The sequence below is a fragment of the Triticum dicoccoides genome, chromosome 4A (assembly GCF_002162155.2).
Source record: "Triticum dicoccoides isolate Atlit2015 ecotype Zavitan chromosome 4A, WEW_v2.0, whole genome shotgun sequence".
Lineage (NCBI taxonomy): Eukaryota > Viridiplantae > Streptophyta > Magnoliopsida > Poales > Poaceae > Triticum > Triticum dicoccoides.
The window spans coordinates 125,001,831-125,020,644 of NC_041386.1; the positions used below are offsets into that span (position 1 = coordinate 125,001,831).

General features: G+C 46.4%; 1 protein-coding gene across 5 annotated transcripts; it reads left to right on the forward strand.

Moving 5' to 3' along the window:
* Window positions 1-353: 353 nt before the first annotated feature.
* Window positions 354-2,935, forward strand: LOC119285371. 5 transcript variants are annotated; one of them, XR_005139481.1, is made up of 4 exons: window positions 363-771; window positions 877-1,258; window positions 1,364-1,829; window positions 2,007-2,935. XR_005139481.1 is itself a non-coding variant. In XM_037564623.1 (3 exons), the coding sequence occupies exons 1-3, from the start codon at window positions 683-685 to the stop codon at window positions 2,197-2,199; spliced, it is 486 nt and encodes a 161-aa protein (XP_037420520.1). In that variant the 5' UTR covers window positions 363-682; the 3' UTR covers window positions 2,200-2,935. The 5 variants fall into 5 exon arrangements, 1 of the variants encoding a protein (XP_037420520.1); XR_005139479.1 differs by lacking the exon at window positions 2,007-2,935 and having other exon boundaries at window positions 354-771; window positions 1,364-1,898; XR_005139482.1 differs by lacking the exon at window positions 2,007-2,935 and having other exon boundaries at window positions 354-771; window positions 1,371-1,898.
* Window positions 2,936-18,814: the final 15,879 nt, after the last annotated feature.

Here is an 18,814-nt window from a genome sequence, read left to right on the forward strand (position 1 = left end):
CATACAGACCTCATGCAATTTGTGATGCGTATCGTCAATCCTAAGTTGTTGCTTCTGACCCTGCTTCTCCATACCAGACTAACTTTTTTCATGGCAACGTCTTTCAGTCGGACATACGAGCTGAGTGACCTCCTGATGAAGACGTGAACAGTTGCCGCTGCCAACCAAACGCTGCAAGATTTGCTTCCACTTTAATGACTGCATCTCTGGCCAGCTATTGCCACGGACAACACACCCTCCGTTGGTGGAGGTGGACAATACATCGGAACCTGGGGAGGATAATGGAAAGGCTAGAGTTCTTTGATAGTACTAACGGAAGGAATGAGAGAACGGCGATTGTGCGGACGGGCTCGCCTGCTCTCGGAACGTTTGCCAATCAGACAACGACGCGTTCCATACAAGATTGAATGCGATCGTATATATACCCAACGTATACAAACAGTGGAACAGTGATTGGCGGTGACGGAGCCGTGCGAAGTAACACTGGCTTATCGGTACAGCATGCTCCTGTCCCGGTGGTACATTACAGCACGCGTGAAAACCGGGACGGCATGGAAACGACGCTATCCGGACGGATAAGTCAAGGGTTGCAATGTGGGTCCACACTCGTGCCCGACAGTAAATAAAGGGAAAAAAGAAGTCTATCCTTTCGAGCGCCGCGCGGGGCGAGAAGCTCAGCGCTATGGCGATGCGGCGCTCGAAGCTTAGCGCTATGGCGATGGCGGAGGCGGCAGACGACGGATTTCAGTTCCTATTAGATCCAACCGACAGGTATTTTTGGTTCCCCTCGTTTTTTGTTCTCAAAATTGGCCCCTGCAGTTAGAGGGTCATCTTATCAGTAAAGAGTAAAGACTCCAGAGCCTTGTTTTTTCATAGATTCCCATTGCCGGATCTCGCCGTAGACGAGTATTTGCTGCGCGGCGAAACAGATCAATCTCTGCTATGCACCGTCGCTCAATCCAGCAATAGTGGTGTGGCCATGCGGCAGTCACGGTACAACAAGAATATGACAGTCGTTCCAAAAGGATCGCCCTGTCGAGTTCAGTGCATTCGACAGACAGAGACGATGGACAAGCATCTGACTTGCCCAACAAGTATACATATGCGGCGGAGTGGTTCTACTTGAAGCACATACTAATTCTGATTGTTGTGCATGATCCTAGAGGGTTGACATATAATGAACTTTCTTGATTATCCCAGAGAAGAGTGGTTTATAGTTATACTCATGATACCTTGACCAGTGTAGCACTCTGACTTGGTATTGAAACTGATACATATTTCTGAACAATGCATTCGAAAATTTGGTTACAATTATATGTCACTAATTCCTACTACTATGTGAAACATGGTTTTCGCTTCCCAGACCTCAGCGGCAGTAAATCATTACTGGATGGCGAAGCAATTCAAACTTTGGTGTGCACAGCCACTGAATCCAGCATTGGTGATGTGGGCGATACAGAAGAGACAATACAAGTAGATGTCAACAGCACTTGCAATGGAGTGGCCCTGTCCCTGGCAAACTCAGAACATTCAACAAGCAAAGATAACCCGCAAGCACCTGGCTGGACAAAGAGGTATACAAGTGTCAATGCGTGTTTCTATTTCGAACATATGCCAACTTTGACTGGCATGTATGTTCCCTCAAAAAATACAAAAGTGTAGTTAAAGTGTTGAACATTTGTATTGTTTGTGGGAGTCAACAATCACTTTCAAAGTGTGATTTTCGGTGGGGGTCTTAGTAAGGGATGAGACAGTGGAAACATTTACATTGGTGTTCACTGGATTTATCCGCATGATGGGCGGCAAACATCCACAGAACTTGCTCACAGGTGGGCAAAAACATGCATTTGTATTTTCAAGTTTTATTATCTTGTGTTTCCACACTTTGCCACTTTTCATCATTTCCCTGTTCGCGGGGTTGAATTTTGCTTTACATTAGGTTTCTCTGTGTATCGGTCTGATGATTGTAAAACTGTGTCTTGTTATGTCTGTGCAAATCAATGCAGAGCCATAGAGGTTGTAGCAATAGATAAGGTGATGCCAAATACCAGACATCGCTGGTGCAAGTGGCATGGCCTGAAGAAGGCAAAAGAATCTCATGGCTCAAATTGCACAAAGAGAAGCAAGTTTAGAACGGACTTCCACAAGATAATACACCACGTGCTGACAGCTGATGTGTTTGAGACTGGATGGAATTGATTGACAGAAACACATGGTTTGCAAAAACACCCTTACCTTACTCAAATCTACTCCGTGCAGAACCATATTTCAAGAACACAACCGCCACCGTGCATCACATGTAGTTGTTGTGCACGACGCAATGTGTTTAGAAGATAGAATTCAGTCGAACAAGTCGAAAGATAAAGAAGTGATTGTGTTGCATGAACCACACAATGGATATGGGCTGATGTTGTAGGTAGTGCAGTTGGAAATTTCATTGGGTTAACTGCTACAGAGCGTAAATGGAAGGTCGGTCGACCAACCAGCAGCAGGGACAAGCCTCCATATATGATGATCGCTGTGCAAAGAGCCAAAAATGTAAGTTGGTGCCACATATGGGTGTTGCTGGAGAATTTGGTACAAGCAAGCATACACGCTTTTGCAGTATATGTCGTCAGCCAGGGCACAAGAGCACCACGTCTCCATAGAGCGGTGACCTCCCTCAAATGGCATGAAAAGAAGCAAAATGCTCGAACTGCGGAGTGGGAGGGATCGGAAGAACACCTGCAACAACCCTAAGGTTGTGCTACATGTTGCCGAGAAAGGTGCCCTTGTACGGGCTGTAGCTCTGTGATTGAACTGAATAAGCAGTGCGTAGCACTGACATTTGGCTGTTTTTCCTTGTATGATGAGGCTTAGTAGCCATTGGTGTGAAATGGATTATGCATTGTCGGGTTAGTAATTGTGATGATGTTTCTCTTCGATTAGTCTCAAACTCTGACTTATGTGGCGATGTGTTGTTTAAATCTAACTTTCCTGAATTACTAGCTGAGTAGGTTCTCATGCTATCTATGTCTGCTGCTGAGATTGATATTGCAGTATTAATCTTCAGAGTGATTTTGGTCTCTTGTCTTCTATTCATTTTTCTGGTGATTTTTCAAGCATCACATACATGATTGTTTTGTTCAGATAGGCTTATATGCTCGGCAGACAACTCAACCGAGCTGGCACCGACCAAACAGCTGTGTACACGCCCGTGGTTTAGGCCATGGACGGGGCATAGCACTGTACCATGTAGTTGATTTTTGAATGCTTTTGGAACGCCTGTCCAGCAAGCCCTGTAGTACTTAATAGCATGCTTTTGGAGTGCCTGCCCAGCTTCATTTGGTGGTGCGATTTGCTGCTGGCCTGGATCAATTTGCGCCAGCAGAGCTGTCCACGGCCCAACCGAATCCAGGTGCTCTGTGTAGGCTTCCTGCCATGCATTCCACCTCGTCCCGGCTGCCATCGACTGAGGAAGCGCTCGCCGGCGAACTGACCTTAGCAGGCGACGTATGTCACCACTACCCTGCCGCAATCCGGGTAGGGGACTACAGGGAGGGCGATCAGATTTGCATCTTGGTTGGCGTTCGCCATGAGCTGTAGCTAGGGTTCTTAAATCAAATTTGAGGAATTGAGTGAGCAAGTATGTGCGGGTCAGCTAAATAAACGACAGGCGCCAACGATGGACCGAGCAAGCGCTGCCTCCCACCATGTGTGACGGCGTCGCGGTCGTAAACGGCAGGGGCGATGACGCGCCGTGAGAAACCAACGGCCGTCTAGGACCAAGTTCTGTATATAAATAGCTCTTTATGACGTACAGATACCCTGCAAGCCTACAATTCAACGTACGGACCACATTCCAAAACGAGTTGAATGGGTAGCGATACCGGGAGCGTGCGCGCTCGTCCGCGCCTATCAATTTCCGTGGAATGCTACTGCTTTACGTACCAATAGATCGCTGCTGTTTTCAGGTTGACATCTCGCGACTTGACGGGTGGCCCGTCAAGCTGTGTCCTGATTGATATTTTCGCTGTCTACCGACTACCAGTCGAGTTCATCTCTGATTCTCTGATAATATGGCTGGGATCCACTACTCTGCTATGATGACTGAACCTGACAGTGTCACTTTGATTGAGCTTTTAGCCACAAGACGCCACGCACAATTGGTTACACATCAAAAATGTCTGGTGCAGAAGTCTAAGTCAAAGATGAAGTGCAGCACAATCTCACCATGCACATGTTGCGGCGTGCAACGTTCAACCTCCTCCATGATGTCTTGTTGAGAAGAGAAAAAAAATGGGTTGTTCTCTTTTGGGCCATGAAATACAGCCCATTAACCATGGCCCGATGCAGCACGCAAGAAGCTGAAAGCAGTTAAAGCCTCACACTCACATCAAAAAGCCCAGCCCACGTAAGCCCAGATGCGGAACTTTATAGTAGTTTGTTTATTATGCGTCTGTGCATTCGGTGGTGCCAAGTGAAAAATCTTTTAAAGTCCCATCGTTGCTTGTGGAGACAACTTACTTTCTGGCCGTACATTATTCTGCTGCTGCATGAGACCACAATTGCTCAATGTTTAACGAATCATTTAGCAAAAGGAGAAGGGAAGTTTACATAAAGTGTATATATGCCTATATGGTATGGTCTTTTCCCCATCAAAAGTTCAACAAGTGTCTACCTCATCAAAAAAAAGTTCAATAAGTGTCTCTCCGTTTGTTAGAACATCATACGGACATATCAAGGTGGTATATATACTTTATAAACATGATTACTGATGGTGATGTTGAGTTATACTAAGAGAGATACACTGACAAATATGCAAGACATTTGGACCGAAGCCATGTCAACTAGTACGTATTCTTTCCCGGCAGTTCTGTATGGTAACCAATAGGAAGCAGTAGGTAAAACGTAGCGTGCAACACCGAACACTTATAAATTTCATTCTGCGTTTAACAATTATCGCGACCGCCCTCGCGCCACGGCACAATATGCACCGAAGCACTCGCAAAAATTGACGGCCCAACGACGCTAACCGCAGCTCGGCCGAACTCCATGAGCCATGAGCCGCTGTTCACATAACCCCATCACAAAAGTCAAGATCGCCCATGGATTCATACGCTGCAGCGTACGCGTCTCGTCGCGGAACAATTAATGAGTATCTAGTATCTCCGTGTGTGTCTATCTCTCGCATAACGCCAAACCAAGTTTTGGTCAGTGCAAGTGACATTCAGAAAAAGAAGTGCAGTACAGTTGTTGGAGAAGCAAATATACATAAAGTCTGCAAAGACCTGATGATTAGGTTAGACGGAAGCGCTTGTGATTGAGTCGTGGCACCTACATTTTGCGTGTGCTTAAATAGTGCAATATCGTTACGTACTAATAAACCTGTCCCTTTTTCAAAAGAAAAAGACGTAGATAAACTAGTAGCCCACCCAACGAACGGGTCTGCTCCGCGTCGGTGCATGAGCCACGAGGGCGCCGAACCACCAGCAATGCTCATAAACAACAGCTCATACAATGATCCATCGCGATCCGAGAAGGAACTATACTAGTATGTACACAGGGTTAGCTTTGGCTTCTTCTTCTTCTTCTTCTTTTTCTTTTTTCTTTACTCTGCAAGCGGCAAGGTCTTAAGAAATTAAACAAATCGCTCTCGTCTCAGTCGATCGGAAGCAGGATGACGGCTTCGTCCACTGGAATAATCTCTGGACTCTGTTGCTCCTGGCGACCGACAGAATGGAAAATACTGTGCGTCGTAGGGGCAGCGGGCGGGAGAAGAAAACGTTTTCTCCTCCTTAACGTGTGCATGCATGGCCGACGCGGGGAGAAAATTTTATATTGTTTCCGTGCGAGTAGGACGAAAGCGTTTGGCGCGTCGCTCCATGTGCGAGTTCGCAGGAATTGACCAGACAGGCGATAGCCAGGTGGGCCTGCCCGACGACTGCAATTTATTGAGGTCTTGAGAAGCACACCTACTAATTAATTAATTAATTGCAACTCAGAAAAGCCTACGTATTAATTCGCCGGAAATCGTGTTTTTTATTCGCCCGCTTTGTTTCATTTTTTTCTTCGGAAAAAAGTTGAGGTGATGGGTTCATCCTAACCAATGTCTCGCTTCATTCTCAAGAGATCAAGCACCAGAAATGGAGTGCGTAGAGGGGCCCCACGTCCCCAACCGGAATTCATTTGAGCTTGCTAAGAACGGCGCACATAAAGTGATTGTTGGATTGAGACTTTGTGCCAAAGTGGTTGATGGAGAATGTCCACGTTTTCACCAGGGTGGCGACAAACATCAGACAAAAAATAGCTGAAATTTGCATCCTATAAAGGCATTTCTGATAGTAATAAGGATCAAGGCTTTGCAACATGTCGGCACTTTGGTTACTTGCTTATCTTGGTGCCCTTCAAGAAGAAGAAAAAATGTATCGTTTTCATAAAAGAAAATTGTGATTTACATATATCTTGGTTTAACATTTGACAAAATTTACTGGAAACATTTAAATATATTTAGTTCATGCCAATATTTTCTTGTTACATGGAACACCTATCCTATAAAACCTATGGTGGCACTGCTAGAGTTATGGCCTCAATTGGCGAAGCTTCTGAAGTGTGCAATTGTTCTATTTATGTGATGTCAGTGGCTGGTTCAGTTCGAGTGTTCAAAGTATATTAAGTTGTAATGTTTGTGTTGGCTCTGGTGAACTTAATATGTTCAAACTGTTTGATCTGATCCTGATGTAAGAGCTTGATGTAATACTGAAGTCTGATGTTGCATTACACTAGGGGTGGCCCCATCAGCCAAGGAGCCCAGTATAGGGCTGGCCTTGGGGATCATGAGGCCTGGCGACGACCCAGATCCAGGAAGAAGTCCACGGGGCTGGAAAGCAGATATGAGACCATCTTGGTGTGCAAGCCAAGGAACCCTCGAAAAGAGGTCGGTTAGGATCCTATAAACCGTAGATCTTGTCCCCCATATAAGGCGAGGCTAGGGGTAGACATTCCCATCTACTCTCGTAGACTAGATTCTTGGTAGCCATATTCATCATCATCCATGTAACCCCCTCGCACAAGGTGCTCCATCATCAATACAAAACACAAAGCATGATGTGGGGTATTACCTCACTATGAGGGCCCGAACATGGGTAACACCCTTGTGTGAACTCCCTTCTAGCACTTCTGGCCACGCCCACCACCATACCGAGAGTACTAGCAGTTTCCTGTACCATCAGTAGGCGCGCCAGGGAGGGGTTGCGTTAGCCGAAGATCGATTCTAGATCAGATATCTAGTCATGCCCGATGACTTCATGACGGGACAAATGTTCATCTATGGCCCCCTCAAGTTCATCAAGGACAGTCAAGGGCTCCTCTATGATGAGACCACACCTTCCCCCCATTGACCCCATGCACTTCGGGAGCCTCGAGTTCCAGTTTGATCAACATGACGACACCATATGCCTATATGCTCCTTTATCACCCTTGGCGCCCGAGGCTTGGCCAATCTCGGCCAAACTCGAAATGGCTAGATCTTCATCAACCCGCCAGCCCACCCAATCAGGAAGTGTCAACAAGATCTTCCAGGTCGCCGATACGTGTTGGGCCCAGAAGCTCGCATGACAAATGGGCTATGTGATTGCACCAGCAGCTACAGAGCACCTAGAGTGGTTGGACTGCACGGTCACCTTCGGCCGTAAGGACCACCTAGCTTACATCCCTCACCCAGGGAAGTTTGCCATTGTAGTAGACTTGATCGTTAGCGGCTTCTGGCTCCCAGGATTGTGATGGACGGGGGCAGGGGGATCAACGTCATCTTCCAGGACACTCTGGCAAAAATGGGTATCTCGAAGTCTCGTTTGCAACACCCACATTGACCAGCTTCCACGGCTTCATGCCAAGCCGCCCGGTGAAACCCCTCGCTCACCTCGACCGACAGGTTGTGTTTGGAGATGAAGAAACTTCAGGTCAGAAACATTCCTCTTTGAGGTCGTGCCATTATGCATGGGATACAATGTCATCCTTGGCAAGCCAACTTATGTAAAGCTCATGGCGCTACCGACCTATGTGTATCTCTAGCTCAAGATGCCAGGACCAAATGTAATGATCACCGTCCACGTCAAAACTGAAAAAGGGCTCGAGGCAGATGTCACCAACATTGAGCTTGTGAAAGCCACTACGGCTTTCGTAGAGCTCGAAGAAATCAAGAAGTACATTGAACCGACCACAACAACACAACCACTAAAGCCAAAGCCCGGACTAGCCTTCTAATGGGCTGTTGATAAGAAGAAGTTCCAAGTTCACTCCAAAGACCCAACAAAAATAGTAGACATAGGGAGAGACTTACTTCTCGAGCAGGAGACGGTATGAAGAATATTTGTGTGCTTGGTAATTGTCGGATCCGGGGCTCCACAGACCCAAGAAGGTTCGAACTCTGGGGCGTGTGCGAAGATCTCAACCTCTCAAGTCTCAAGCTCGTCACCCAATAGCCTAGCCTCGTCGGGTACACGCTCGAGCGGGGGAAAGAGATGAACACGACAGTTTACCCAGGTTCGGGCCACCTTGCGGTGTAAAAACCTACTCCTACTTTGTGGTGGATTGGCCTTGCGAGGGGCTGAGGACGAACAAGTATAGAGGATGAATTGCCTCGTGAGGGCTATGGTGGTGAGGGTGGAAAGGATCCGATCTGGGTCGACCCCCCTCTACGGTGGTGGCTAATTTATATTTATAGTGGTCTCGGTCCTCTTCCCCCAAACTTAGGCTTGAAGGGATCCCACAGTGGCCAATTCGAAGGGGACAAGAAGTACATCTAATCTTGACGAAAGGTGGTCTTCGCCTGCAAAGCTTCTGGTCGTGAGGTTGTGGTGGGCTCGATGATGACATCCGCCATGCCGAGCTCGTGGTCTTGGTCTTGTTGCACTATAATGGAAACCTTTGGGGGATTCCTCAGGAACCCGCGCTTGTCCTTGCCTCCTTAGCACCAAAGAGGAAACTGTCTCCTCTGTGCCCATTGGCGCCCGCCTGGCCATGGACATCATGGCTCACGTCGTCGTAGCCTCGTGAGGCTGGGTACCTGCATAGAAATCTCCGCTCCCCGGGAGGCCACCTCCTTCGGAGGTCTTGGCGTCGTTTGCCACGCGAGGCTAGGGCCCTCGTGAGGGTCTTGTCTTGAAGATCTTGCCGCTGGGCCGTGCCGGGCCGTCGAGGGAGCCACGTCGTGGGCCGCAGGCAGGTAGGTCTGGGTACCCTGGTTTCCAAAATGCCGACAGTAGCCCCCGAACCCAAGGCACACCTGAGCTGGCTTCCAGGCAAACCAAGGGGCATGGTCGAAGCGCCGCAGGCCCTAACCGCCTGCGAGCCCCGGCACAACGCGTGGAGCCTGACGGGACGCGGACGCCTCCACTTCCACACGTCGACTCGGCAACTGCCCAGGCTGACAAAAGACTGGCGCATGTCTGTAGAGCCATCATTGCTTCCCCTTGCCTTGCTCCAGATCCCCTTCTTCCCATCGAAGGCTTCTCCAGATCCAATCGCACTCCGCCCCCTTTCTCCTTCCCCGGCACCGGTGACCACACGAAGGCGCCCTGGAAGTCGAAGCTTGCGGCGCAAGCCGCAAGCTCCTCCTCCTCTCTTGCACCAGCACTTGGCGCGTCCTCCATCACTGAGGAGGCGCACCTCGCCCCCGTGCTCCCGCAGACGACGAGTGACGACAACGGGATTTAAATATTATCGCAAACATATTCATCATGAGATTTAAATAAATTTTCAAGATCATAAGAATCATCACCCCAATCATTATCATTGCAACAAGTAGTGGACATAGCAAAATTAGTGTCCCCAAGCTTGGGGTTTTGCATATTAATTGCACAATCTACATTAATAGAATTTATAGTAAAATCATTGCAATCATGCTTTTCATTCAAGTAGCTATCTTGAATCACTTCATATATTTCTTCATCACAATTTTCAGATTCACGAATCTCAAGCAAAACTTCATAAAGATAATCTAGTGCACTCAACTCACTAGCAATTGGTTCATCATGATTGAATCTTTTAAAAAGATTAGCAAGTGGATGAGGATCCATATCAAGAGATGTTTAGAAAGCGAAGATGCAAGCGAATAGAAGACACATGGCACACAAGCAAAGAAGAGATCTGACGAGAAAACGAGGAACGAAAAATAGGGCGGATAAAACGGCAATTTTTTGTGAAGTGGGGGAGAGGAAAATGAGAGGAAAATGGGAAATAATGTAAATTGCGACAAGATGAGATTTCAGATTAGGAACCTGGTAGATGTTGAAGATCCTCCCTGGCAACGGCGCCAGAAATTCCTTTTGATGGTGGCTTGAAGCTACGTCGGTATTTCCCCAAAGAGGAAGGGGTGATGCAGCATGGCGGTGGTAGGTATTTCCCTCAGTTATGAAACCAAGGTTATCGAACCAGTAGGAGAACCAAGCAACAGAACATAAACAACCCTGCTCACAAATAACAAATACTTGCAACCGATGTGTGAAAGGGGTTGTCTATCCCTTTCGGGTAGCGGCGCCTCAAGATAGGCAAACATGTGTGAGATAAATTGTAGTAGATTGATAGATCGAACGCCAAATAAAATAAATGAGAATAAATTGCGGCAAGGTATTTTTGTATTTTTGGTTCAATAGATCTGAAAATAAAAGGAAAGGAAAAGTAGATCGCAAAGGCAAATAATATGAGAAAGAGACCCAAGGGCCGTAGGTTTCACTAGTAGCTTCTCTCAAGAAATATAGCAAATGGTGGGTAAACAAATTACTGTTGGGAAATTGATAGAACTTCAAATAATCATGATGATATCCAGTCAATGATCATTATATAGGCATCACATCCTAGATTAGTAGACCGACTCCTGCGTGCATCTACTACTATTACTCCACACATCGATCACTATCCAGCATGCATCTAGTGTATTAAGTTCATGGAGAAAAGGAGTAATGCAATAAGAACGATTACATGATGTAGACAAGATCTATCTATGTAGAGATAGACCCAATCATTTTATCCTTAGTAGCAACGATACATACGTGTCGGTTCCCCTTCTGTCACTAGGATCAAGCACCATAAGATCGAACCCACTACAAAGCACCTCTTCCCATTGCAAGATAAATAGATCAAGTTGGCCAAACAAAACCCTAATACCAGAGAAGAAATATGAGGCTATAAGCAATCATGCATATAAGAGATCAAAGAAACTCAAATAACTTTCATGGATATAAAAAGATAGATCTGATCATAAACTCAACGTTCATCCGATCCCAACAAACACACCGCAAAAAGAGTTACATCATATGGATCTCCAAGAGACCATTGTATTGAGAATCAAACGAGAGAGAGGAAGCCAACTAGCTACTAACTACAGACCCGAAGGTCTACAAAGAACTTCCCATGCATCATCAGAGAGGCACAAATGGAAGTGATGAACCCCTCCATGATGGTGTCTAGATTGGATCTGGTGGTTCTGGACTCTGCGGCGGCTGGAATTGATTTTCGTCAACTCCCCTAGGGTTTCTGGAATATTGGGGTATTTATAGAGCAAAGAGGCGGTCTGGGGGGCACCCGAGGTGGGCACAACCCACCAGGGCGCGCCTGGGCCTCTTGGCGTGCCCTGGTGGGTTGTGCTCCCCTCGGAGAACGGTGCTGACTTGGCCCATTGGGTGTCTTCTGGTCCATAAAAAATCTCCGTCAAGTTTCATTGCATTTGGACTCCATTTTGTATTGATTTCCTGCGATGTAAAAAACATGCAGAAAACAGCAACTGGCAATTGACACCATGTCAATAGGTTAGTGCCAAAAATGATATAAAATGACTATAAAATGATTATAAAACATCCAAGACTGATAATATAACAGCATGGAACAATAAAAAATTATAGATACATTGGAGACATATCAGCACCCAACGTCTCCAGTAGCAGGAGGAGGACCTCAAGGCCCGTGAATCAAAGCTTGCCGATCGTGACTCCAAGCTGGCCCAGGTGACCACTGAACAGGTTGCGGAGCACGATCGCCTGGCCAAGCTGAAGGAGGAGGTGGATGAAGCCCAGGCATCCCACGCCCAAGACGTCTCCGAGTTGACAACCCAGCTGGAGGCCAGGGAGAGGATCCTTACTTCCGCCAAGAAGTAGGCGGCCGTGGAACATGAAGCCTTCCTCTTATTCGAGCTTAGGTCTCGCGAGGTGCTACGCTCCATCTGTAGGGGAGGGTACGAGGAGCCCGCTGGCGACCCTAAGGACGGCCTTGCAGGGCTCTCCTCCAAGCTTGCCGGAGCGCTTGAGGGCGCTGCCGCTGAAGAGGAATTCATCCTGGAGGAGGAGTGTCGTTCTCGCTTCACCGCAGCTCTAACACGCGTCCTCAGCTAGCTCTACCTCCAGGATCCAGGTTTCAACTTCGACACGGTGATCCGCCCAGTTGCTCCTGAGTCCCGCGCTACTGCTGCGAAGGCTGTGAAGGATCGCGTGGATGCGCTACTGAAGAAGTTCCTCTACATCCCCGACGCTACGCCCACGATGGTGGGGGACAGCAACGGCGATGATGGCGGCAACGACGTTGACGACGGGCTCCCAGCGACCGGGGCAAGCGGCGGCAATGGCCAAGGCGATGGTGGCGCTTCTTTCTAGTTTTTATCTTGCGACATTTACCGTGCCTCGTGGAGGCGTAAAACTTCTGTTTGAATTTTTGGAACACTTTGTGCTTGTAATAACTATTAGGACTCCATGATTTTCTTATTCGTGCTTGGTTTCTTTCATGTTTAATTTTGCGCTCTGCGTCGGCAGAGCCCAGCCTTGCGCATACCTCGACCGGCGTTGGGGCGTCCGGATCGCCGGGACGACACCAAGGGGCGAGGGGCTATGTGACTAGTGAGGCCCCTGAGTCACGATGCTCAGGGGTCCCCCTTGACGTACGAGCAACTCTCATCAAGAAAACGTGGGTAGAGATGAAGTTAATCCGGAGCCCTCCATACCTTTCCCCGCAAGCTTTCGCCTGGGAGGGGCGCGAGAAGACTAGGTACAAGGGACCTGGAAGGTGGCATGCGCAAGGCCGGGCCTGAGTGTAGCCCCCGTATCCAGCCCCCTCGTGCACACATTTCAGGGGAATGTGGCGTGATAGGGCCGTGGATCCATCCTGAGGTTGGTGCATCCCCTAGGGTGCCCTTAGTTGTTTATCCACCAGCGCGGAGCATGGGGCTTCCACTTGGGCATGGGCATAGCTGCTATGGGACCGTGTCGTCCGCCAGCGCGGAGCATGGGACTTCCACTTGGGCGTGGGTGGGAGTTCCTGTGGGGGGGGGGGACACTCCGGGGCGTGTATAGCCCCGTTCGTACACGTGGCTAGCACAGCAGAACTGGAGGAGGTGTATTTGGGCACCTGTGAGCTAGCGCGGTACTCACGAGGCCTTACCTCATGGTGGGTTGCGCCTGAATCTTTTGGCGTAGAGCATGCTTATGAGACCTGTGTGGTGGGGGCTCCCTGCACCGAATGAACCTCAGGAGGTTATCACATGAGAAGGCCGAACACCAATGACCGTAGTGTTGGGAAACGTAGCATGCAATTTCAAAAAAAATCCTACGCTCACGCAAGATCTATCTAGGACATGCATAGCAACGAGAGGGAGAGAGTGTGTCCACGTACCCTCGTAGACCGAAAGCGGAAGCGTTTGACAATACGGTTGATGTAGTCGAACTTCTTCTAGATCCGACCGATCAAGCACCGAACATACAACACCTCCGAGTTCTGCACACGTTTAGCTCGATGACGTTCCTCGTCCTCTTGATCCAACAAAGGTGTATAGGAAGAAGATGAGTTCCTTCAGCACGACGGCATGGTGACGGTGATGGTGAAGTGATCTGCGCAGGGCTTCGCCTAAGCACTATGAAGATATGACCGGAGGCGTAAACTGTGGAGGGGGGCGCCGCACACGGCTAACAATTGTTGGTTTGTGTTCTAGGCGCCCCCTCCCCATATATATATATATATATATATATATATATATATATATATATAGGACAACACTATTCTAATCCTGGGATTAGAATAACTATTTGGATCACGGAGCCCTATATAGGAGCAGCGAAGGTGTTCCCGAACTCACAAAAAGAAAAAAAGAAATCCCACCCCCGAACCCCCGTTCCCCACCTCTCCATCACTCTCTCCCTGATCCCCGTCACCGCCAACCCCGCTGTCGCGTGCCTCCTCCCTCACGGCTCCTCTCCCCACGGTTGGCGGGCCTCCTCCCAACGGCCGGCGTGCCTCCCCCTCCACCCCCGGTCGGCGCGGATCCTCTCACGCAGTCAGGCCGAGGGGGCAGGAGCTGCTGCCGCCCCCGCCGGTGTCGTCATCCTACGAGGCGTGGGACCTCTCCGACAACGAGACGGTGCCGGCCACGTCCTGGGCCACCCTGCCCAACAGGGCGCTGTTGTGCCACCTGCCGCCGCTTGATGTCGGGAGGTGCACCTGCATCATTGTCAGGGAGAAGGCCACCGGGGCCAGAGGCGTCGCGTTCTACTCGCTCTACACCAACGTGAGCTAATCCTCGTCCTCCCCCTTCTCTTTCTCGGCTTCAAACTTTCCAAATCCGGGGGAGAGTAGTGTGATTAGTTGCTGAGATTGGTGTCATAAGGATTCGTGTGTGCCCATCTCTCTGTTGTGCAATTGCAGGAGGGGAAGAGGCGGCAGGACCGGAAGCTGGCGGTGGCCCGGCACCGGAGGATAGGGAGGTCGGAGTTCATCATGGCGCAGAAACAGGACGGTGTCTTCTGCAGCTCCGACAAGAACTTCCTCAGAACTATGCGTGCCAATCTTGTTGGATCCAAGTACCAGATTTGGGGCCAGGTACATGATGTTCCCCTTCGTGATTCTTGATGTCGCTCTCCTGGATTCCGGACTGATTTACCATGGTATACATGAACCAATGATGAGTGTTAATGGTCGCCGATGTAGGGGAACCGGGTCGATGAGCTTAAGAGCCAGTCCAAGCGGCTTCTTGGCATTATCGCGTAAGATTCAATCTCCATGCGTGACATGTCCATGAATTGTATGGATTTCTTGACCAATTTTTTATTTTTGCAGGTTTGCCCCTACTATTACTACGCTCATGGGGAGTTTCAGAAGCATGAGGGCATGGATCCCCAAGAACCAGTCCATGCAGGTGAGGACCAACAGTTCTGCTCAGGTAAATCCATTTGCAACACTGGGAGATTCATTAGTGAACTTGAATGGATTCGTTTAAACCAAGGAGGCATATGGCCTTTAGTTGTGGAATGTTGCTGCAGATTTAGCACGTCAGTGGGCTTCCAAAGGATTGGCGGGAGAAGAGGAGCAGAGCTGACCAACTCTGCTCAAGATCACCTTTCTACAACAATGTAAGCAGCTTCTCTTAAGAAACTTATTGACCCTTCAGATCCACGTGTCGGGAATTGGGAGCTAAGCTTTGAGATGTAATTGTTTCACGAGTACCTAAAACGCAATGTGTCTGTTTTCTGCATTTGCAATAGATGATGAAGCACTACGAACTAGATTTTAGAGAGAGGGTTGGGAGGATGGATACAAGGTGCAGACATCAGTGAAGAACTTCCAGATGACTTTGGAGGTAAAATTCTGCTTCGACCAGATCCCGCTGCTGTGGCTAGTGCCCCGACCTGATCCTGACGCCCAGCACTCTCCCGCATCCCATGGCCTACGCGCCTCCAACCATGGCCACTGCCTTCCCCACCCATGAGAGCCACCAACCCCCCATCGGCTGGGACGGCCAGGGAGGATACTGCGACCATCCAGCGGCCGCCGTGCCATCCAGCTGCAGTTCAGAGCCGCCAATAGCTGCAGGTCACACCCATACCCAATAGCGCCGCTGGCGCAAAGGTCTTCATGCTTGTACCGGTGCTTGGGGGTGCGTCGGAGCACTGCTGCCCACCTTGGCAGCTGCATAATTGATTCACCTAGTTTTAACAAGTATGTATTGTGTTTCAGTGACTGATCTCTACCCGTTTCACATCGAGCATGTATTTTGTCTTGTAGATGCCGGTGAGGCCAAAAGTGCCGGCGAGGATCAAAGCAGGAAGCAACAAAAGAAGTAGCCACGCGATCCAGTACAACAAGCTGCAGGCAGTGCAACATTTTTGTGCACTTCAGTTCAGCTTCTACTCGCGTGCCATGCTGCCACTACCCTGGTGGCGCAACCCGCCTCTCCCTGTTAATTACTACGTGCAAGAGCAATGTAGGTGTTGCCCCTGCACATGCAGCCTCAGCAGGCGTTGTATATTTTAGTAACAGTTTCATGATGTTGTAGATAGGTGGCATTTGTGCCAGTGGGTGTTTGTGATTATTCCTAAATGGGGATATCTCGTTTCATATTTCTGTTGCTTACCACATGGGTGTGTAGTGTGTGCTGATGCATGCGACACAACCACTGCCTGGCAGCACACGCATGCCACCAAACATCCTAGTAGTATCTTTTTTAGGTCAAATGTGTGTACTACAACATCTTCAGCTGTCAGTTGTGAATTAGATACATGATATTTCGACATTTCCCATTTCAAAAATATTGATGAATATTTCTACATGTGTATATTAAACTTAAGAATTTGCATCTGATTTTTATAGACCAAAACACCGTAGTTTAAAAATGCAATAAATAAAATAAAAAATCACGTGAAGTTCACTAGGAATACATAGGAAACATGGAGAACAAAAACGTTGACATTATTTTTTTCAAAAGTAATTTTTTTAGAAAACCATCAAGTTAAAAGAAACAAACATTTGTAAATCCAGCATCGCTGAATAAAGAAGTTCAAAGGAAAAACTAACAAACACAAAACTCAGGTAGAGCAATTAGATATTATATAAAATATAAAAAAAATCACATTTCGAAAATAAACTAGGATTTTCCCGGCTTCTAAAAAAACCCTAGAATTTCAAATTTAAATAACTAAGGGTTCAATGTTTATTAAATAACTAATATTTTCCTCATTGCTAATGAATAAATAAGTAAGTTAGAAAACAGAGCGTTTCATAACTTGTAAAACAATGATTTTCTCTGTTTTTAAAAAAAATCTAGAAGTTCAAATTTTATGACACAAAAGTTCAATGCTTATTAAAAACCAAGAAGGTCAAATTGACAAAACAAAATAGTTTTAAAAAGTTCATAAAATACGGGTTTCCTTGTTTCTAAAAAAATCTAGAAGTTTCAATATAAATAATAGAGCGGTTCGATGTTTATTACAAAATCAATAAGGTTAGATAAAATATTTTTCAAAAAGGTTTATAAAAAAGAGAAGTTCAAATGAAAATAACGAAGCGGTCCGATCTTTATTCTAAAACTAGGATTTCCCTGTTACTCAAAGAATAAACCAAGAAGTTCAAAATTAAAAAAAGGGGCAGTTCAAAAAATATTGAAAAACGGAGGCCCCTATTTCTAATAGAAGCAAGAGGTTCAAATTTAATGACGAAGAATTTCGATGCTTATTACAAATCCAAGAAGTTCCAATTAATAAAGATTAGTTCCAAAAAATATATAAATCAGATTTTCCATGTTTATATACTAAGAAATAGAAAAAGGCTCACTTTGAAAATGTTAACTCTCAAAGTTCAAATTTAATAAATTGGATAGTTCGACAAAAAATAGAAAACAAAAAAGAGACATACATATCTTTGTACAAAAAAATCCCATGGAATTTTATTTTTGTCTTTGGAAAATGGATGTTTCTCGTTCCTTAAAAACACCTGAAAGTTCAAATTTAAATAACGAGCGGTATGATATTTATTAAGGAATTAGGATTTTCCCCATTACTAAAGAATAAATTAAGAAGCTCAAATTAAAAAAATAGATAAGTTACAAATTTTATAGAGAAAATCGATTTTCACCGTTTCTAGAAAAAACCTAGAGTTTCAAGTTTAAATACCGGAGAAGCTCAATGTTTAAATAGCGGCAAAGTTGTGTGTTTTCAATAGCTTTCCACCGTATATCATTTGCTCAATTCTGGTAATTGGTTGGGGATTTATGGATAAAAAACAATACATGAAAAATAGAGTGAAGTTCAAAAAGAAGTGCTCCAGAAGTTCAACCTCTCCACAAAGTGCATTTTTGGAGACTCTGTTTTTTCCAATGAAGGCATAACACATGTTCTCAGAAGTTCAGGTTGATAACTGCCAGAAGTTCACGTACTACACGGTGTGCATTTTGTATTAAAAAGAATAAAAATGCAAGGCCTAAAGTTTTGTTGCTAGAAGTTCAAGTGCTCGGCCCAAGAAAGTTTAAAAATTCTTGTGAGAGAGGTTGAACAAAAATACGTGACAAAAGTTCAAGCTGAAAACAACGAGAAGTTCAACTACTGCAAGGATTGCATTTCAGGTGAGAACAAAATTATAGAAAAATAAAAGCTTAAAAGGTTTGTTGAAAGAAGTTCAAGTGCTCTGTCCGGAGAAGTTCAAAAATTCTTGCGAAAGAGGTTCACCTTGTATTTCCATGATCGGTTTTTTCCGTATAAAAATCGAATACAATTCTTTACCCAAAATATAAAAAGGTGAAGTTCAAATTGAAATAACAGAGAAGTTTAGAGTTTATTAAAACCTAGGATTTACCTGTTCAAAAAATGAAAAACACAACGCCCTCTTTTACACTTAAAAAACTCATAAACGAAAAAAATGGTTGCTAGAAGTTCAACTGCTCGGCGAGGAAAAGTTCAAAAAATTTCTTCTGAGAGAGGTTCACCGTGTATTTAGATGTCCAAAATACATAAAAAATATGTTGTTTTTTTGTTTTAAAATAATTCTCTCAAACCAGAGAGAATTTCAAAGTGATAACAACCGGAAGTTC